Source organism: Bubalus bubalis, chromosome 21 (assembly GCF_019923935.1).
Source record: "Bubalus bubalis isolate 160015118507 breed Murrah chromosome 21, NDDB_SH_1, whole genome shotgun sequence".
Lineage (NCBI taxonomy): Eukaryota > Metazoa > Chordata > Mammalia > Artiodactyla > Bovidae > Bubalus > Bubalus bubalis.
In genome coordinates, this window is record NC_059177.1 from 22,403,979 (window position 1) to 22,426,390 (window position 22,412).

The window sequence follows — 22,412 nt, forward strand, 5'->3', positions numbered from 1 at the left end:
AGATTCTAGATTCAGAAGTATTTTATATTAGGTTACACTGCAGTGTCTCTGATCTGTTTTACTTTGGGGAACAAAGAGTGGTCCAGTGTGTGAGTTTGGAGGTAGATGTAAAGGTACAGCTTGTTCTTTATTGCTATTGCCAGCCCAAGGCCTAGTTTAATACATTAAAAAATCAGATTTTTTTGAAACCAGAAATGTTTGTATTCAGTGGGTAAAGAGCAAGTTGAACAGAGAATTTTTGTGCTTTATAATCGCACATAATCAGTTTCCGTTTTCCAAACATGCTTCCTATTTCCTTGACACCAGGATCACTGAAGGAAACTTGAACTAATTGCAAGCCTCTCTGATGGTAGCAATTAGGGCAATCTCTCATCTGTGTAATGCTTGAGTTTTACCTATCTCCAGTTGAGACTCCATGTTTAGGCCCCAGGGATTGGGAGGTTTATCAGGTTGCTCCTGCAAGCTTCTCTTATCTCCCCAGGAAGGCCCTCCTCCAGGGATTGTGTGGAAAGGCTAAAAGGAATTAAACTGGGGACAAAGCTCCTTCTGGAGCCGATACCCTCCTTGTATTACTCAGCCTCACCTTCTCATCCTTGCACAAAAACTATTCTACCTCAGCTTCCTGTTGAGTTACTCTGTATTTTCAGTAGCCCTTTCCTCATCACCAGAGTGCCTCCAGAACCCCCAGCTTCTCTGAGAAGCCTTCTTCCAGGCCACAGGACACTCTGTGATCACGGGGCTTTGTTCCCTTCACCCAGGCCGCCTCTCTCTGATTGTTGGCTTGTTGAATGCTCACCTCATCTTCTAAATCTGAGCTTAGGTGGTGAGATTTGACGTCCGAGTTCCTCAGCTGACTAGGATTCTTTTTCCCTGTGCTTTCATGCAACCATTTGATCCTCTTGGTGGCCGAGCTCATACTGGGTGATGGTGTATGTGGATGTTCATCTTCCTTTGTGACTGTGCCCTGGAGAGCATGGGCACAGGATGCTTATTTTTATGCCTCTAGTCCTTGAGAGAGGTAAAATGCTCCCAAGAGAAGGAATTTTTCAATCACCAGATATCCATAATCACTGGATTATACAGACTTTAACAGCAGGCTTTCCATGAGAATTTAATAAATAATATGAGAAGATGCTCATTTTTTTTTGCATGAAGGGAAAAAAAAATATACAAGACCATTTATACCAGGATTCTCAATTCTATATTCATAAAGATGTATATTTTATAATTGTTGTATATATACATATATAAATATACACACAGAAGGGAAAAAAGGATTAGAAGAAAGTATACCAAAATCTCACTTGGTTATTTTGATAAACACTATTTGTTCTTACTATTTTTCTCCAGATACTCTATAATGAATATATGTTACTGTTATAATAGAAGGGAAAAAAATTACTATTTAAAAATGAATGGCAAGTAGGACTATCTTAAGATGTCGTGGACACATCTAAGCCAGTTAGAATAAAAACTGGTGAAACAGAACATTGTTATGTGTCATATTCTAATCAGAGGAAAAATAATACAGGAGCATACATTTTTAGTTACTGTTCATAGTGGGCTTTTTTTATAGTTTCATCGGTAGAACACGAGGTATTTAAACCAATTTGCTTCTTATAAGATAGAAAGTAATGTATTTTTAAATTAAAGTCTATTGAGATCACAAAGATATGGGATTAGTCTAGAACTCTTCACTTAATGGGTCCCCTGGGAGTTTATCTTCCCTTTCCTCCCACTATGGCCTCCCTTCCCCCACCCCCTGAATGATTTGCAAGAAAGTTAAGATTAGATTACTCAAGCATTTGTGTTCTCTGTGCTCTGAATGATGTGGTGTAGCTTTAAAAGGCAGAGCAGAGAAATGATTAAACTGTGAGACTAACCTTAACGTTTACAAAAGAAAAAGAATGAGGCAGCGTTTTTCTTCTTACCAGAAGTCTGTGGCGTTATCCCATGTTCATACATCTTTTGTGGGAAGGTCCTTTCAAGATCCTCACAAGGTCATGAAACCTATCCCTTTTCTTGCTCCTCACTCTCAGAAAGAACCAAATCAATCAAGCAAAGGAGCTGGCCAGCCCAGTCCTCTGGGTGCCTTTTAGCTACAAAAACAGTTCAGTGGTCAGTCATGGGCTTTAGAGTCTCACAGCCAGGGCTGAGATCTTGGCTTCATATCTGACTTCAAATTAAGACTGATGAACTGAGGCTCAGTTTCTCCATGTGAAAAAAAAGGATATCTGCATTTCATAAAAATAACCACTTCATAAAACTGTTAAAGATTACATGAGATAATATGGGTCAAGTGATAAGTACAATATCTGGAGCGTAAGTGCTCAGTATATGGCAAAATACGGCATCTACTCCAAGTTCTACCCCTACCCATCGCCCCCTGCCTTTTTTTGTTTTTGTTTTTTTCTTCTTCAGCTTCAGTGTCTTCCATCTGATTGTATGGATTTACTATCACGAATAGTCCTTTACTTTTTTCCTCTCTCTGGCTTACTGTTATTTCTGTATACTGATCTCAAGTTTGGGTCTTAAATTAGATCCCTGTACTCTGAGGCCTCACTGCTGGGCGTGCCTCCTTTTGCTCCATTTTCCCTTCTGTCTCAAGTGCCAAATTGGCTTTTGGGCTCAGTGTTCTACACTCCTGGTCCAGATTTAGCTTGCACACCATTTTATAATGGAAACACTGCAAGTTTTATTTATATAAATCTTGAGTTTAAGTTCTCCTTCTTAGAAGCTGTATGATTTCAGGTAAATTGCTTGCATCTTTGAGGTTGAGTATTCATTTTTCTCCTCTCTAGTGGAGGGACAATGCTACCTGCCCTGTACCCACTCCCTGGGGGAGGAGGGTGAATTAAAAGGATTAAATGTAAATAATCCACATGAAGCTCCTAGCAGAGGGCTACATACAGAAAAAAACGTTTTTCCCTCCTTCTTCCTTCATAAGTCACCACTGTACGTTTGGTTTTCTTCCCTCCAGGACCATCCTGTCTTGTTTGTATTAGTGAGACATGTTAAGGCACAGACTGAAGCATTAAAATGCTGCTTAATTCAGGGCAGTCCGCTAATAAGGAATTCATGACCATTTTATCAGGGCCCAGGCTGAAATTTACCTTGTCAGTTTAATCTTATGGGAGAGAGAGAGGAAGGCCAAGGTGCAAAGAGGAGGACTGCATGGTCTGACCCACTCTGTACCAAGAGCTACTTTCATGAAGGGAGTGAAACTGGCTTTGCTTCATATTAAGTAGTATACAACTGACAAAACTCGAGTATGTCAAGAGGGCTATCACATTTATTAAAAACAAGAAATCAAGACATCCTTTTAATGTCTTTCAGCCTCTGGATACTTTTTTCCCCTGGAAACAGAGAAATCCCTGAATAAAAAGATCTCACCAACTCCATAAACTTGGTGGTTATGCAAAACCCATTTTTTCCAAGTATGTCAGACACACCCTTACAGTTATAGGAATTCCACATTTCCCTCTTTAAGCTTCAGAGCTATAGACTGAGTTTGTTACTAACTTTACATACACCTTCCATGATTTTCTGCTAAGGAACGGAGGAGCTTGGAATTTCTTCCACAGAATCTTTAAAATTTTCTGAGCATGTAACAGAGAGATTATAGGAGAATTGAAGGTTAGAATTAAAGTTAAGCCTCATGTGAACATAGTTTTGATGGGTATCTCAGGAATTCCTAGCACAAAGCTTTAGAGGGGAAGAGAGAAGAACTTGAAGATATAAAGTTTGCAGAGTCATCTCCCATGAATTCTCCGGTATGTGCTTTCTCTGCCTTCTTCCACATGCTTGTGACCTCCAGCCTCTCACCTTTGGTAGATGCTCCCCACCCTCCACCTTAGAAGGGTGCCAGGTGGATGTGGAGGAGACTGGAAGTGAAGGGCCCCATCCTGGCCACCCACTTACAGAACTGAATGGCGTCAGGCAAAAGGAGAAGGCAGCAGCAGAGGAGGAGATGGTTAGATAGCATCACCAGATCAATGGATATGAATTTGAGCAAACTCCAGGAGATAGTGGAGGACAGAGGAGCTGGCACGAGTTAGTGACTGAACAACAACAGCAAATGGGCCTTGGTTGTCTTTTCTATAAAATTGTGAAGAATAAATACCCAGTTTATCAGGACTATTTTGGAGATTAAATTAAATCTTCAAATTCTCAGGATCTGTAATACAGAATAGTAGCCTGAAGTAGCCTAATGGTGAAATGACTGGGAAATGCTATGTACTTCATATTAGTACCATCAAGTGTCTGAGGAGCTCTACAATACTAGACATCCATTTAGTTCTCTCAACCTGTGCTGGGCAATGCTGAATAAGCAGGTACAAAAATAAAGCACTCCCTTGCTATCTCCTTATTTTTACCATGTACCCTAAGTTCCTGACTTGGAGAACAGAGTGAAGGAGCTGGTATCACTGCAAGGGGGGCAGAGCAGAAATCTTGCCAACACCAGATCAGATCAAGTCCTGCAGGGATTCTAGGTCAAAATCATTCCAGAGCTCTGGATGAATGGTGATTGTCGAAGTCTTTTAAGAAACATTTTCCCTGCAGGTAATCCCTTATGAATAACAAAAAAAAAAAAAAAAAAAGTCTATTCGCCAGCAGAGTGAGAGTGACAGAACTTAGGTGAAGAAGGCATTTTTCAGTTGTATTTAGAATGCATCGGAAGTAAACTCCCCTTTTCAGTGAATAGAAAGGCAAAAAGTATGGTTTTCCTGGCAAAATGTTAGGGATGTGGAAAATTCTTCCCCAGTAATGAAGAAAAGAAAATGCCCTGGAACGTGACTACAGAGATAGAAAGCAAACACCAAGTAAAGGAGTGATCATGGTGTCCTTAGCAAATAAATGAATGAATAAATAGAAAACCACATGAGAGAAGATAATAGATTTCAGTATTGTTTGTTTGTGAAAGAATGGATGTAATACCTTTTGGCCAATCACACAGGCAAATTAGAAAATTTGATAATCAAGCATTGCATTTGTTTTTATATTCATGGCATCAGTTCAATTAGGCAAATTTGGGAATGCCTGTTTTGAGAAACTGATCCAAAAATAACCTTGTAAAATCAAGTTAGAGATACATTATATGCCCTGAGGGTACAGGAAGTGAACGGGAAAAATATGAAATTACAAAGTGACCTATAATAGTCACTTCATTGGTAAAGGTGATATAACTTCCATTACCAGTCAAGACCTAGTTTGATGTCTAATTTCACTGGCTGTCTAATGTATCAAATTAAATTAGGTACAAATGAGAAAATACTTGGTTAGGGTAAAAAAAAGTACTATACCATTTTGCTTTCTCTCGACTGAAAACCAAACCAAGTAGCACGGACAAGGAAAAAGAAGCTCAAATATTTTATTGCAGAAGGAGTTAAAGGGTTTTACCCCCAAACTGACCTGGCTGAAGATAGTTGGCAAAAAACACTTGGATTTCCTGCTGCTTAGTGGTGGTGGTGGTGGTTTGGTCGCTAAGTCATGTCCGACTCTTGCGATCCCTTGTTACATATCCAGAATAGGGAAGTAGTTTTGTCATTGTTGTTGTTGTTTTTCCATTTATGCCACTAATATTTGAGTGCTGATTATGTGCCAGGTTCAAGTCATTGCTGTATGGGATAAACAATGCCTCCTCCCTGGTCTGGGCCTAATGCTTTGGTATCATTTTCCTTTCACAGTTTGCAGAATTAGCAGAAGACTTTGTTGGATAGTCCATTACTTTTTGTAGATATTTGAAGACAAGAGTCCTCAGCAGGAAACCCTCCCCCACCAAGGCTGCATCCAAAGCATCTCTAGTCCCCGGTGTATCCCACATGTAACTGGCAAATACCCGTGAGGCAGAAGCTTTCCTGACCCTTTCGTTTGCCCTTTTGCTAAAATATGTCCTGAATAAATGGGAACTTGAAGATGCCATTGTGAAGCAAGGGCACCAGAGGTTGTGAGAACTGTAAGAGAAGCTCTGCACCGCAGTCTAGAAGGCTGCTGGTCCCAGAGCAACAGATGGAGGCAGCCTTCTCCATGGATAAAAGTCTGACCAGGGCAAGTTACAACCCTTCCCTGGGCCCCAGTTTTTCTGCCAACAAATGAAGGCTGTGGAAAGAGATGCTCTTATTCGGATGCTCTTTTTCTATGCAGCTCACTTGCTTCAGCATTTGAACTTCTCTTCTACACAGTAGACACTATGGGAAGGAAGGTGACGATTTTTTTCTAAGCGATTCACACACACAGAACAGGAATTTTACAAAGAAATCCTTCATCCTTCCTCACCTGCACTTCGTTCACCCTTTTCCTTGCTTTTGCTCAGCTGGCACCCGCTTGCTCTCAATTTCTTTTTACAATCTCATCGTTCCTGGTGTGACAGCATGTCTCTGGGAGCAGGTGCCAGCTGGAACAGTCTTTTAAAAACATTTCTCTGCTGTATCAATCTGCATCTTCAAGTGGGTCCTCTTTCCTCTAACTATACCTTTAAATCTTCCCCCTCCCCTACTTTGTGGATCTGGCCTCCTACCTAAATCTGGCTCCTGCTGTTCTAAATTTCATACACATTATTCGGGAAACACATTATTCTGCAAAACTGTTTATATATATATTATTTGGATGTACAAATGCCAATTATAGAGAAGTTGTTCTCTCTTCTGTTAATCACTTACTTTTCTCAGTAGCTATCTCCCCACTGATATGTGGATTATTATGTATCTAGGCATAATGACTGCTGTGAAAGGAATAGCATGCAATACATTTTGGAGCTTATGTTTTAGACTGAAGGGGAATGTGACTACTACTAAAAAAAAAATCAGATTTTAACAAGACCCTTACAGAGAAGGAATGTGACATAGCCAATGTATCTATGTCTTTTGCTACATTTAGCTCTACATGGGATACAGTAATATACCTTCTTTCTTCATATGAACTTTTCCTTCCATTAGGTCTCATCAGTAATATTTAAAATATAGAAATCCTTTTCATTAAAATATTTATTTCTTCCCTTAGAAAAAGAAATCAAAAATTTTTAGGCCTAGTTTTAAAAAGCAACACGCTGTGGGTAATTTATTTTGGTGGTTGTTATTAGGGATGTGAAAAATATCACCACTGCAACTAGCAAGAAGTATAAATGATACATTATTGCAAGTGTTCTAAAAAATCAGAACAAAACTAATTTATTATAGTTCTGTCTTCATTATACACCACATGTTGGTGAGTTAAACACAACAAAATTATTCTTTTTTTTTTTAAAAGTGTCTACTAAAGATAAAAAGAATAAGGTAACAATTAACGTGTAGTTTGTTACATAAAAAATCTGATATACATATTTCTATTGCCTGTTAGCTTGTTCTAAGCCTTTTAACTATTACAAAAAGAAAAGTTGTTGTTCAAAAGCAAACATTCAATTTAGTTGATACAACATTACAGTACAGTCAACTAACATCATTCAACAAAGGTAACAAGTCTAGCCTTAGCTTCTTGAGTTAAAAGTCTATAGACTAGATTGCTACAAAAGTTTCAATGCTGCTTCACAACCTTGTGTTAGCTTTTTGGAGGACAGGGTACTGTCTGCTGATGGCTTCAGAAGAAGGGGTCATGCTACTGGTAAAAGCACAGGGGAACCCCAACCTGTTATTAATCATTTTATTGAGCATTGTAGTTAGAACAGCATTACTGAGTTTAGCACAACAACTAAAACAAAATAATAATAATAATATAATAATAATAATCATAATAATGATAAGAATAAAAACCGAACACAAACTGGAAGCCTAGAGACGCTGCCAGCTGTGTCAAACCCTTGCGATACGCTATACTAAAAAAATTTGAAATATCCACCCGTCCTCTCCACTCTGCCACAAACTAGCAAAGTCAAAAATACAAAAGTCTTCAACTTGTTACTTTTGCAGAATAAAGCAAAAACGTCTTTGTGCTCCTTACTACCAGAAGCAAAATATCCACTGAGTTACCACATGTAATAGCTTCTGGATGTGTCAACTTGAGTTGGCTTGGTGTCTGCAGTACCATCTTTGTCTTTCTCGCTGTCACCTTCCCAGAGGTTAATGAGTGGTGGGTACAGCTCATTTAGTGGGATGGAAGAGGTTTTTTGCATATACTTTTTCAATGAATGATGGTAGTTTTTCCTCTTAAATCTTTTGGCAATATACACAGCAATGGACGCAAGGCTAATGACGGCAAACATGGACCCCATTACCGCAGCAAGGGCTGTACTGGTTTCTTGATCAGAAATGTCCAGTGCAAAGGCAGCATTTTTGGTTGTGACATTAACACATGACTTTTGAGTCTGCTGATGAATATTGGACACTGTGAGACACACTTCATAATCTGTGGAAGGCTGCAGATGTGTTAGGTTGTATTCGTGAACATCTACCGGGACCCTGGCAGTGTATGTTATATGGGGGTTGTCAATCTTCATGGTGGCAGATGACCATTTTAAGTTTGATGTCATGACATTGGAATTGACTTTCCAGGACACTAAAATGGAATGAGATTCTGTCTGCTTGACATATATTTTCAGCACCTGGGCACCATCCAGAAGGGTTCCATTAACCTTAATCATCACGACTCGAGTGTCTGCCCCTTCCACATTCTGGGCAACACAAGTGTATCTTCCTGAGTCTTCAATCTGTATTTTAGATATTTCCAATGTACCTTCACTACTTAGCTTATATTTCTCTGAAAGGGTTTCCACAGTTATCTTATTCCCGAGGGGCGTGACCCAGTATATTTCAGGTTCCGGCTCAGCCATGGCCCGACAGTCTAGGAAAACCGTGGTGCCGATATCCATGTTTAAATGATTTGGAAATGTGTCATGAGATATCATTGGGAGGCACTGCTCACTGGAATCCTGGATTAAAACTTCCTTTACCTGTTGCCCTCTGTATTCAGGTGGCATGGCACAGAACATAGACAAGGGCTCCATGAAGCGGATGTTTGTCTTATTGGAGTTAATCCAGTGGATGACACAGTCACACCTCAGGGGATTGCTGTGGATACTGATCTCACGCAGATTAGGAAGGGATTCTACTGTCTTTTGATAAACGGCATTCAGAGCATTGTTGTTCAACATCAAGCTTTCTAGGGCAGGAACACTTCGAAAAGCCAAGCGGTGGATATAAGATAATTTGGGGTTATTGGTGGCTTCTAACTTTGTGAGTTCAGGCAAGTTATCCAGGGCATAGCGATCCACAGAAACGAGCTCCCCCATATTGTTGATCCCCAGTTCTTTTAACCGAAGCATATTTTTGAAGTCCCCTTCCTGGATTTTGTGGATGGGATTTTTGTTGAGGTCTAAGAATTTCAAGTTAGGAACTTTTTGCAAGGCAAGTTGAGGGACTTTGACTAGTTTGTTATCATAAAATGACAGACTCTCGAGGCTATCCAAGCCCACCAAGGCATTTCCAGGAATATCAGTGAGATACATTCCGGCCAAAACTAAGCTTCTCAAATTTGAGAGAGGTTTGAAGTTCATATCCAGAATTCCAATCACGGGGTTTTCCCCAATCATGAGAATTTCCAGGTTGGGTGTGGAATCAAACCAGCGGCTATCAATCACTTTCAATTTGTTGGAGTTCAGGTGGAGCCTTAAAAGATTTTTTAAGCCTGAAAAAGCATTGGCAGAAATAGTGCTAATCTGGTTATGGTTGATGTAGAGTTCTTGAAGGTTGCTGAGGTCTTGTAGACAATAATCATTCATTTCCGTAATCTGATTTTCCTCCAGATGTAGAGTGGTGAGCTGGGTCAGGTTTGCTAGCCCTACCTCCTTAATATTTGTAAAGTTGTTTTGGGAGAAGTCTAGCTCCGTCAGGTTGAAAAGCTGCTGTAGCTCATCCACAGTCTTGGCGATGTTATTGCTCTGTAACAGAAGCACTTGAGTATCACTGGAAAGGTTGCTGGGAATCCTTGTTAAGCGGAGATCATTGCAGTCAACAGTGGTAGCTTCTCTGTACGTTGACTGAGGGGTAAACCAGGGCCTAATTTCACATACACAAAGTTGTGGACACTCACTACTTTGTAGGGAAGACCCAGTTAATGAAGTCATGAGCAGGCTCAGCACCATCTGGTAAGCTGCTAAGACAAAGCTCATCCTAGCCATGCTGGCTTGCCAAGCAAGTTGAACTCCTGACAATTGTTAAGTTTTAACAAAACACGAGCACTATGTACTGGTATGAAAGACAGCAAGCAAAAAATGTAAACATTTAAGCAAAGTCTCTGTTGAAAACCGTAGAATTCCAGAGTCTGAAGGGATGATTTCCTGGAGTTTCAAAAGGCAGGAAGCAATCTGGAGTCTCTTTACCTGTATCTCTCAATTCCAGGCATGTGCACAGCTCTATGGCATAAGTTATTTCAGCCAAATCAAAGTCTGGAGATGTGCCTGAAAATCAGATTAGGACAAATGTTATGTTTACTCCATATACGTTCTACATTATAGCTTTTCTTTGTCTACTAAAAAGACAATCACTTATAAATCTAATAACATTCGAAGTAATTAAACAAGCTTTTAATTTGTAGAATACTTTTAATATATTATTACACTTACTAAACTAATTTTAATGTTCCTTCACTTTTATGATTAAGTTGGGACTTTTTGTATTACTGAGTGAAATCATTAAACACACAGGTACACACATACACACACACTTAATAAAAACACTTGGAAAAGCCCACAGATATCATTTCTTTCAAGATGAAGGTGACTTTAGAAACTACATATATTTATGGCTCAAAAAAAAATTAAAAGGTCATTCCTCTTTGTATTTTAATTGTATTCTTCATTTGTTTTCATGAATTCTTTCTTTTCCAAATGGTAGACATATTCAGCCACAGCTGATCTAGCTCAATTATTCTTATGCAAAAAATTAATTTAACAGAACTGCAAAAGAAAAATATCAGTTTTTCTTGTATTCTCATAGACACATCTGATTTTGACTGAATGAAATTGTAAAAGGACTCTAGTCCACCACACTATTGGTCTTCATTAAAAATACAAATACACTTATACATGTATATATATAATTTTACATGCATGATTTCATCCGTCTCATAGGAAATGACATGGTCACTTAATAGCTATACAAGGGTATGTTATTCAACCTTATTTAACATGTTAAATAACAAGGGCATGTTATTTAACCTCTTAAAGCCTCAGCTTCTTCAACCCTAAAGCAGGATTGGTCATAAAAGTATCTCTTTCATAGGATTATTGAGAGAACTAAAAGAATCTATGTAAAGCTCTTAGTGTAGTGCCTGGCAGATATTAAATGCTTATAAAAGTTAATTATATTTGTTATCTTATTATAGCTCTCATCTATTTAATTTTAGCTATGCAGTGGTTTGGAGAAGGCAATGGCACCCCACTCTAGTACTTTTGCCTGGAAAATCCCATGGACGGAGGAGCCTGGTAGGCTGCAGTCCATGGAGTCGCTAGAGTCGGACATGACTGAATGACTTGACTTTCACTTTTCACTTTGATGCATTGGAGAAGGAAATGGCAACCCACTCCAGTGTTCTTGCCTGGAGAATCCCAAGGACGGGGGAGCCTGGTGGGCTGCCGTCTATGGGGTCGCACAGAGTCAGACACAACTGAAGCGACTTAGCAGCAGCAGCAGTAGCAGCATGCAGTGGTTATTGGAGGATAAATAAAAGAAGGAAAGCTGGAGATATTTGATTTTATTTAGCCATGTATCATCTATTGATTTTGATAAGGTCTTCTGGAGTCAAATATGTATTGCTCACCTGCTTGTAAAGATCATACAGTAGCTAATGCCGCTGGATTTTTAGATTACATCATGCGTAAAAGTCATTATGGATTCAGTGTCTGTCCTGTTCTCCCAAGACTAGTCCAGTCATTTGCTAAGATATTAAAAATAGAGATATATATTTTCTTACACTTGCTATAATGCAATTCAGCTTTGAGTACTGAAGGTACTTCAGTGACTAGTGTTTTCTTTATCTTCAGAAGATTACTGTAAGGATTCAATAAAGAAGAGCATATAACATGTTTGAAGCCTAGTGTTCAATACACAGCAAGCTCTCAATTCATATTAGCTACTATTACTACCCTCATTCTTTACAAAACACAGTTATCCTTGTGAGGGACCAAGAAGCATAATGCTACAAATAGTCCTGCAGTTCTCTATTTGTTACATATATATATATATATATATATATATATGTAGAAAGAATGAAAAATTGTACATTTTTCAGGTTGTTTTATAAAATACACAAACCAAGTTCCTGGTCTAACAAGATGGAATTTTAAAAAACCATCGAGTACAGATCTGGCAAATCAGAAGCCGGAGAAGGGAGGCCATGTGCTGTGTAATGCTGCCGCTAAGTCACTTTAGTCGTGTCCAACTCCATGCGACCCCATAGATGGCAGCCCACCAGTCTCCCCCATCCCTGGGATTCTCCAGGCAAGAACACTGGAGTGGGTTGCCATTTCCTTCTCCAATGCATCAAAGTGAAAAGTGAAAGGGAAGCCGCTCAGTTGTGTCCAACTCCTAGCGACTCCATGGACTGCAGCCTACCAGGCTCCTCCATCCATGGGATTTTCCAGGCAAGAGTACTGGAGTGGCTTGCCATGTGTAATGCTAGATGCTCACTATCCTCAGTGGGGTGAAACATACTGACATCCTCCTCCTCTGGATGTGGATACTTGACCACATATCATGGATCTGCAAAACTTTTCAATGTTTAACACTACCTGATTGTGACTTTTATCAAGAAATTCCATAAAATAAAAGCATACCTCAGAGAATAGCATTTTCCAAACATCATTAACTCCACGAGTTTATTCTACTCTTGTTTCCATTTACAGTAATCTTAAAATAGGGACAGTGGTCACAATATATGTTCAGATAAGAACACTTTTGCCCCAGGTTTTTCCTTAATTTTAATTCATAATAGAAAAACCAGGAGTATAAATATACCTTTAATACATCTGAGATGGAATTTCAACTAATTTTAAAATTCTGACTGAACTGAAGAAAACATGGCAGAAAGTAAAACATATATTTAAGTTGTGTGAAACTCCCAAAACAGTCTGTTACCATTGAAGAGTATCTTTTATGGGGCTATCCTTTTTGAATATTGTCATGTGGAATCCCTCCATTTTAGTTTATATGATGAGGTTATTATATTGAAATATTCAAAATTCCCCTTTACACATACACAAACCTCTTTAAACAAACACACCACACAAGCTCAGAATGTCAGCTATCATATCAAACATAGAGGGAAGATATATTCTCTCAAACTAGCATTCAGTTCCTTTGGGAACTGAGAATAAAACTTCCTTAACACAAAAGGAGGTGTTTAAGATGTTTCTATTTGTATACCATTGTAAATTCTCTATATTTTATTCTCCAAGACTTATTTTTGAACATTATACATAGAACAAAGCTTCACAGAGTCCCTATACCATTTTAAAACATAGGTTATGTCTCAGGAGCCATTCATTAACAGTGTTTAAAAGTAAAGCCATTATTGCAACAAGAGAAGAAAACTACAGACCAATATCTGATGAATATTGATCCAAAAATCCTGAACAAAATACTAGCAAACTGAATTCAATGGCACGTTGAAAGGATTATACGCTACGATTAAGTTGGATTCATACATAGAATACAAAGATGATTCAATATATGAAAATCAATCACTGTACACCATATTAACAGAACAGATGACAAAACCCACATGATTATCTCAGTTGATTCAGAAAAAGCACCTGACAAAATCCAGCACCCTTTCATGATAAAAACACTCAACAAACTAAGAGTAAAAGAAAACCACCTCAACATAATAAAACCTCTATATGAAAAGCCCACAGCTAAAATCAGCCTCAGTGGTGAAAGAGTGTAAATTTTTCATCTAAAATCATGAACAATGCAAGGATTGGCACTCCTATTTACCTTAGAACTAAGCCACTCCTATTTACCTTAGTACTAGAACTCCTAGGCAGAGCAATTAGACAAGAGACAGAAATAAAAGCCATCCAAATAGGAAAAGTGAAAGTGAAGTCGCTCAGTTATGTCCGACTCTTCGCCACCCCATGGACTGCAGCCTACTAGGCTCCTCCGTCCATGGGATTTTCCAGGCAAGAGTACTGGAGTGGGGTGCCATCACCTTCTCCGTTTGCTGATGATATGATCTTCTATGTAGAAAGCCCTAAAGGTGTCATGCAAAAAACCTCCAAACTGTTAAAACTAATGAACAATTTAAACAATACTGCAGGACACAAAATCAGTTGTGTTGTTACACATGTTAATGACCCATCCAAAAAGGAAATTAAGGAAAGAATCCCATCTACAATAGCATCAAAAATAATAAAATACTTAGGAATAAAGTAACTCAACCAAGGAGGTGAAAGACTTGTACACTGAAAATTACAAAATACTGCTAAGAGAAATTAAAGAAGATGAAAATAAATGGAAAGAAATTCCATGTTCATAGACTGGAAGACTTACTACTGTTAAGATACTATCTACTCCAAAGGATCTATAGATTCAATGCAATCCCTATCAAAATCCCAATGACAATATTTAAAGATAATTAAATAAAAAATATTAAAATTTACATGGAATCTTAAGGAACCCTGACTAGCCAAAACAATCCTGAAAACAAAGAACAAAGATGGAGGCATCACACTTCCTGATTTTAAAACATACTACAAAGTAATAATGACCAAAGATAGACATACAAACCAATGGAACAGAAAGCCCAGAAATAAGCTCTTCCATATATTATCAGATCTTTGACAAGAGTGCCAAGACTATACAATGAGGAGAGGATAGTCTGTTCAACAAATGGTGTGGGTATCCAGATGCAAAAGAATGAAGTTGGGCCCCAAGAGGATAGCCACTGTCAAAAGAACAGAAAAGAACAAACTTTTGATGAGGATGTGAAGAAATTAAAACTCTTGTGCACTATGGGTTGGAATGTAAAATGGTGTAGCCATTATGGAAAACAGTATGGAAGGCTCCTCAAAAAATTAGAAATAGAATAACAATATGATCCAGCAACCCAAATTCTGGGTATTTATCCCAAAGAATTCAAAGCATGATCTCAAACAGGTATGTGCACACCAATATAAACTGCAGTGTCATTTATAATGGCAAGAAGTGGAAGCAACCCAGATGTCCACTGATGGATGAATGGAAAAAGAAAATATGGCATATACATAAAGTGGGATCTTATACAGCTTTAAAAAAGCTTTAAAAAAGAAGGAAATCCTGTCACATCTACAATATGAATGGCCCCCGGGGACATTTACACTAGATAAAATGTCAGTCACAAAAGACAAATACTACAAGATTCCACCTATATGAATTATTTAAATAATCAAAAGCACAGAATCAGAAAGTAGAGAGGTGGTTGCTAAGGACTGTAGGGAGGGGAAAGAGAGAGATTTTGAAAAAATTTTAAACTTCATATTGGAAACCTGATAAGAGTATCAGTTTTCTAAGATGAAGAAGTTTTGAGAGCTCTGTACAACAGTGTGACTATACACTTAAAAAATGGAAGATGGTAAGTTTAAGTGAAGGACAGGGAAGCCTGCATACTGCAGTCAGTGGGGTTGCAAAGAGTTGGACATGACTTAGCGACTGAACACCAACAACATTTAATGTTAGGGCTTTTTACTATAATAAAGTAAGTGAATCACAATACAGGCCAGCTTTTATCACCCACACACAAATTAAGATCTTAAATTCTGCAACAAATAACAAATGGCTAGCACAGATTATTTTAAAAAGTAAAACTGATTTGTTCTAGGGCTAATTGGACCAAAGTTGGTCAAATGTGAGAAGACTGTGTCTTCCATAAACAAGTGTGGCTGTTTAAAGGAACGGTCCCTTAAATAATAGCAAACCATAGCTTTAAAGGCCCAGAATTGGCCAGTGATGCCTTTCAAAGAGTCCACGAGCAATTATATAATTAAATTTGATGCTTCTTTTATATATGTTTGGAACACTCTGCTCTGCATATAAAATTTCAAAGGAAATGGACTGCATGGTCATCACCATCAGTGAAATTGGCACTGATTCCCATTTCCCCCATTGAATCATGCAGATGGATGTTAGTTTGATAGGAATTTGAGCTAGAATCTTTATGCATTAAGTTCTTAGGGAGTTGGGCAAAAGAAATAAGCAAGTCACAGTCACATGATGGTTGTGCAAATTGTAGTTACACTAAACCCAGATAGCTCTCAAATTACAGAAAGGATTCTGTCCTGGGGGAATCAAGTGATCTGGATTCAGAATCAGACTTCTTCACTTACTTACTAGAAGTGTTACCTTATACAAACTACATACATTCTTTGTGTCTCAGTTTCCATGGCTTAAAGTAAGACTAATTATACATACTTCATATGTGGAAACTAAATAAAATAATCTATGTGAAAGTATTCAGCCCAGAATCTGGGAAAGAGTCCAGCACAGACTGAGACCGCAAATCCTTATTTGAATCTCTGGAACCTCATCAAATTTGCCCGTTAAATTTCATTCTCACTCTGCAGTGAGATTGGGAGGTAATGAATAAGCAAATGTCTTTAAGACTCTTGGGTATGACAGGTATTTAGAAAAAGAGTTATTTTTTTCTAATTATTTCAAAAATTATTATTGCTTACCATTTCCATTATATTTTTACCCAGTATTATTGAAATTAATGTTAGAAACCCAGAGAGCAAATATTGCACTGGGGCTAAATTAAAACTTGTTGCAGGCAAGCAAATTGTGAAACAGAAACCTCTCACCTGGAAATTAACATCATCTCATAGACACTATTAGTTACATCAATGAAGAACTAAAACTTTGACCTGCTAAAAGCTGAAGAAAATGCCTTCAGCAGACGTATGCTTTTATGCAAAGTTTCTTTGGTGGCCAAATTCACACCATGTACATAATGTTCAGAAAAATAGGGCATAGATCCAGGGCTAACACAGAATTCAGGTTTGATTGTCTTCTTTTGGGAATGGCTTGAATAATGGAGAGAAGGGATTTTTATTCAAGTAAGCTTTCCTTCTGGTTAAAAAGAAAAATTGTCTCCATACACATTCTCTCTCTATCCACTCTCCTGTTATGGGGCCTGAAGTGGGGGTGGTACGGTAGAGCAAACCTCACTCTATGGATTGACCTCCCATAGGGAACTTCTGCTCCAGGTACAAGTGCCTGATGATTTAGATTCACAAAGTCTTTAAGCTTTTTGAAACAGGAATTTAGCATAGAGTTAAGAGTGAAGTTTCTGGAGAAGCAGACCTGGTGTCAAATTCAGCTCTGTAACCTTGAGCAAGTTATTGAAGTTTTCTAAGTCTGGTTCCTTTTTTCAGAAACTGGCTATCATAAAACCTTCTTTGGTAAGAGAATTAGGATGAGATGTTAAATAGGGAACTTTTGGTAGAGGATCTGGCACATGGCAAGTGCTCAACAGGTGTTAGCCATCACTACTTACAGGTTTGGTGTCTCATATTGAATCGGAGTCTCTTAATGGGCATTGAGGATGAAAGGGTGGTGGAAATCAGTAGACTGCCATTTTGGTAGCAGCAACTGCAAGTTCTGAAAAGGACTTGGCCAGAGGCCATCTAACAAGGCAGATGGCTACAGCAGGTAGAACCAGAGAGAGAGAGAAGAGAGAGATTGCAGGGCTTTCTTATTGAAGGGTGTATTTTATTTCCCTTAAGAAAGAAAGAAGGTCTTGCTAATGCATTCTGAACTCTGAATCTGCAAGAACTGTTTTTAAAGGCATTCGTTTCTTGCACTTTCTTCTGGCCCTTGACCCTTTCTGACTTTTAGATTTCTTTCTCCAACCATTTCCCAAAATTATGCTCCTTGTTCGCACATTATCCAAAGTGAAGCAGCCTGTAGCGTGTGTTAGTGACCACAGATGGAGGGTGCGAACGGGAGAAAGAGCTATAATCACCTCCATAATACATTAAGGCAACAATAAAGTGTATCCCCTTGCAAGGATGTAATGGAGCTCGAAGAGGCTCTTTTGCATAAGGAACTGTTCCTGAAAGCCCACATTATTCATCAGCAAAGAGTGCAGCAGTATGTGTGAATGGGCTGAGCAACAGAATGAGGACACCAGGGAAACGATTCTTCATTTTGGCTTCACCACAAACTTTTCAGGTTACCTTGAGCAAGTCCAGTACTCTGAGTCCTATTTTATTTATCTCACAGTAAGTGGGTCAAGAAGAAAGACAGTCACAGCTTCCGAGACCAACACAATCCTCGGGAAGTCATCTCATCAGTCCATTCTCCAGTGTCATGAAAACTACACTTCTCACCATTTCAGAGAGGTAATCCTTCTTCCTGCCCTTCATTCTTTCCTTTGTTTCTCTTTTTTGGTTATTAAATTGTTACAGAGGCATGGAGTTTGATGATTATGCCAAGAATCTCAAACTGCAGTGCCTTCAGGGGTCAGGTGGGTAAAGTCAGTTGAGTAGAACACGGAAGGAAATAATGGTCATGTAAAAAGCTGGAGAGTGCATGCACTCCAAAAGGCATCCACAGATATTTATATCTGTACAAGCTAAAACAAAACAAAACAAAACTATGTGCTTTATGAGGCCTGTAATGGCATGAGGCCAGTTTGAAATCTCTGAACTATTTAAATATCACCATAGGTAACAATATCACCAATAATGCTGAGCTAATGGGAGTATCTGATAATTAGATGTCAGTTTTATAGGTTTTCACGTGGGAAGTATTTGCCGATAATATTTGAAAGTTCAGTTCAGTTCAGTCACTCAGTCGTGTCCACAAAGAGTTGGACACGACTGAGAGACTGAACTGAACTTTCAAATATTATCGGCAAATACTTGCCACGTGAAAACCTATAATTAAAAGCTCAGCGTATTAAGGTGTGGGTGTGACTCTTTGCTCTGAAGAAAACTTCTTTTGTTGTTGCTCAGTCGCTCAGTTATGTCTGCTCTTTGCAACCCCATGGACTGCAGCATGCCAGGCTTCCCTATCCTTCACCATCTTCCAGAGTTTGCTCAAATTCATGTCCATTGACCAGTGATGCTATCTAACCATCTCATCCTCTGCCACCCTCTTCTCCTCTGCCCTCAGTCTTTCCCAGCATCAGGGTCTTTTCTAATAAGTCAGCTCTTCACATCAGGGGGCCAAAGTATTGGAGCTTCAACATCAGCATCAGTCCTTCCAGTGAATATTCAGGGTTGATTTCCTTTAGGATTGACTGGTTTGATCTCTTTGCAGTCCAAAGGACTCTCAAGATTCTTCTTCAACACTTTAGCACTTTTTAAAAGAGTATTCAGTTCAGTTCAGTTCAGTCGCTAAGTCGGGTCCGACTCTTTGCGACCCCATGAATCACAGCACACCAGGCCTCCCTGTCCATCACCAACTCCCAGAGTTCACTCAAACTCACGTCCATCGAGTCGGTGATGCCATCCAGCCATCTCATCCTCTGTCATCCCCTTCTCCTCCTTCAACACTTTAGTGCTTTTTAAAAGAGCATTACATTTACAGAAATTCATTTTACACCCCTTTCTTTTGGAACACCTACTTTAAAAGGTAGGACCTTAGAGATACCCTAGGTGATCCAGCATGACCAAGTTAATTGGCAGAGGAACAAAATAAAACACAGGTGCCTTGATCCTCAATTCAGCAGTTCCTGATCTGACCACTTTAAAATTCATTGTTGGTTTTTCTGATTCCTAGAGGAAATTGTGATCATCCCTTTCCTAATTTTATTTTCTTCTTGTATATGTTATTCTTAACTAATAAGGACTCAAAAATCCTCTGGTATGCTTAGGCAGTACAAATGCAGTAGTGTGTAAAGCAGAAGATGGCCACACATGATCTTTTGATTACCCCAAATTTTCCTTCCTGTTTTGGGCTGGGGCAAATCCATCACACTGCAGGTAAAGCATCAGCCAGCACCTCTGGGAAAAGCTCAGAGGTGCAGCTGGTCTCCAAGTTGAGGGTATAAGCTGGAGCCACAATTTATTAGGTTCCTGAGAGGAACTGGGCATGGACAGCACATTAGCCCTTGTGGGAGGGTTGGCCAGGCATGGTAAACAGAACAGGCTAGGACGCATGGACTGAAGAGTTGCAAAAGAAAAAATTTAAAAGATCAAAAGAAAACAAAAGCCAGAAGCCCAGAGCCAGTTGGGATGAACCCAAATCTAAATAGGTGGCTTGGTATGGTCGGGAAGGGGCTTGTGGAAGAGCCCTGGGGAATAAATCTACTTCAGAATCTGGTTTGGTTTCAACTGATCAAAGGCAAACAGGCTCATCTCCCTTTGAAATATGAGAAATACAAACTATGAAAGTTGGATAAGACCTTGGAGATCACCTGGCACATCTAAAACAAGCTCTCATTTCATAGAGGGACACCTCAGAGAGGTGAGATCACATATTTGGAGGCCAAGCTTGACTGCATTCCTACCCTCCAAACACAGGGCTGTTTATGGAACCCCACACTGCTTCACTTAGTCTTGGGTTAGTTGAAATTCATATTCTGGCAGGGTCTAAATGGGCAGGGTCCAAAACTCTCTGAAGAATGTTGGCCTCCAGCACTCCATTAATCAGTTACCGTTCGTTTATTAGAAGCAGAGGAAAATGTCATTCCATTTAGTAAAAGTTCAGTGGCTTGTTTAGTAACCTCCATCTTAACCTTCGCTTAGGTGGATCACAGACAGGATAGCTCAATCAATCATGCTGATGGCCAGTTTATTCCAAAAAATTAGGTCAGCTAGACAATGTCTACTGATGTTTTTAAAACATGCTAGTGAATTGATAATAATGGTTGGTCTGTTCTAAAATAATAATGGTTGGTCTGTTCTACATAAGCACAACCAAATCACAAGTTTAATTTTTAAAATGCATTAACTTTTTAAAATTTGATGATGGACTGTGTATGTTGCAAACTTTGTAAGAAAGGGCACAGATATTCAAATATAATAAGTGGATTTGAAAAATTAGTAGGAGTCGGAACTGAGCATTCAAGGTAGAAGAGGCCTCATGAATACTATAATAATAATATGAATATAGCTAACTTTATTAATAGACTTACTTTAATAGAAGAATTACTATGGACTAACCACTATAGTGGGTGCCTTACATGTATATGCTATAATGTATGATCATCCCTATGTGTTATAGAGAGGTCAAGTAACTTGTCTAAGATCTCAAATAAGACTGAGTCAAGAACATAAAGCTCAGGCCATAATGCGATCTAGTTGCGAATCTTTTCTGGTTTGGAGGCAGCTTGAAAATCAGAGTGGTGCCAGGATTGGTGGATTAGACCAACAGTTAGATGACCTGAGTCCTTAGCTCTGGTTGTGCCTCCAACTCAGATCATGCTGGCCATCTTTCCCGCCTGTAAGGGATGAGTTGGGGCCAAGTATAGATGATGTCTTAGGACTCTGGTAGCTCCAGGATTTTAGGTACTTGACACTTATTTTCTGAGTTTCTACTCATAGTAGCACCCACGTAAGCAGCCCTTCCTATGACTGACAGAAAAACACTACTTAATCCTGGCTTTTTAAGAGAAATTATGCTTAGCAATTTTTTTTTTTTTAAGAAATGGTCTAAAGAGGCAGACAGAGCTAGGTCCATATCCTGCCACTATCTATATCACCTTGGACAAATTAGTCCAACTCTCTGAGCCATGGTTTCCTCATCTGTTGGAAGGGGATCTTCATCTATCTGCCTCACATGGGTACTACGAAGATTTAATGAAAGAGCATGTCTTGAGCAGTGCCTGGGAATCTCAATAATCACACATTTACTCTGGAGTTCTCAACTTAGAAAATACAGTCAGGTGCTGAAAACTGAGTTAATATCTACTCTTCCAACAAGGAAATGAACACATTTCCTGAAAATTATCTGGAACACCTTTCTCTTTCCTTTCCTTTTCTTTCCTTTCTCCTCTCTCTCTCAAGCCCAGTCTTTATGTAGTGCTTTACTTTTGCCTCACAACATCTTTGGGAGACAGGAACTCTGATTGTCCCTTTTCACACAGTAGAAACCAATGCAGAGATATTCAGTAATGTGCTCAATATATACAGCTAGAAAGTGATGGAACAGGATTTGAACTGAGGCAGCCTGGCTCCATAGCCCATGGCCTACACACCCACATGTAACATGTGACCTCCCACATAATCATCCCAAAGAAGCCCAGACTTTGAATCAGAGGAGTATGATGGTCAATGAAGTATCAAAAGTATAGAGTGGCTGGCTGGGAGAATTTATTGCTCTTAAAGGCAATACAGATTCTTCCCAAATGATTGGCGCTTAATAGATTTAGGCATGGATCATCTCTTTGCCAAAATGCTCGTGTACCACTGAGACATCCTCTATTCCTCAGTTAAGGATAAAACAGTTTTCTAGAATTCTAGAAAGATTTTAGAACAAAGGCACAAGAACAGTTCTGCA

At 39.0% G+C, this 22,412-nt stretch overlaps 1 protein-coding gene across 3 annotated transcripts in view; it reads right to left on the reverse strand.

The window, feature by feature from the left end:
* Positions 1 to 5,357: 5,357 nt before the first annotated feature.
* LRRN1 (leucine rich repeat neuronal 1) overlaps positions 5,358 to 22,412 on the reverse strand; it is a 43,136-nt gene continuing 26,081 nt past the window's right edge. For all 3 annotated transcript variants that reach the window (XM_006074593.3, XM_006074594.3, XM_006074595.3), the window contains exon 2: positions 5,358 to 10,387. In XM_006074593.3, coding sequence (XP_006074655.1) covers positions 7,958 to 10,108 — 2,151 coding nt within the window. In that variant the 5' untranslated portion in view covers positions 10,109 to 10,387 and the 3' untranslated portion in view covers positions 5,358 to 7,957. The remainder of the gene's footprint in view (positions 10,388 to 22,412) is intronic.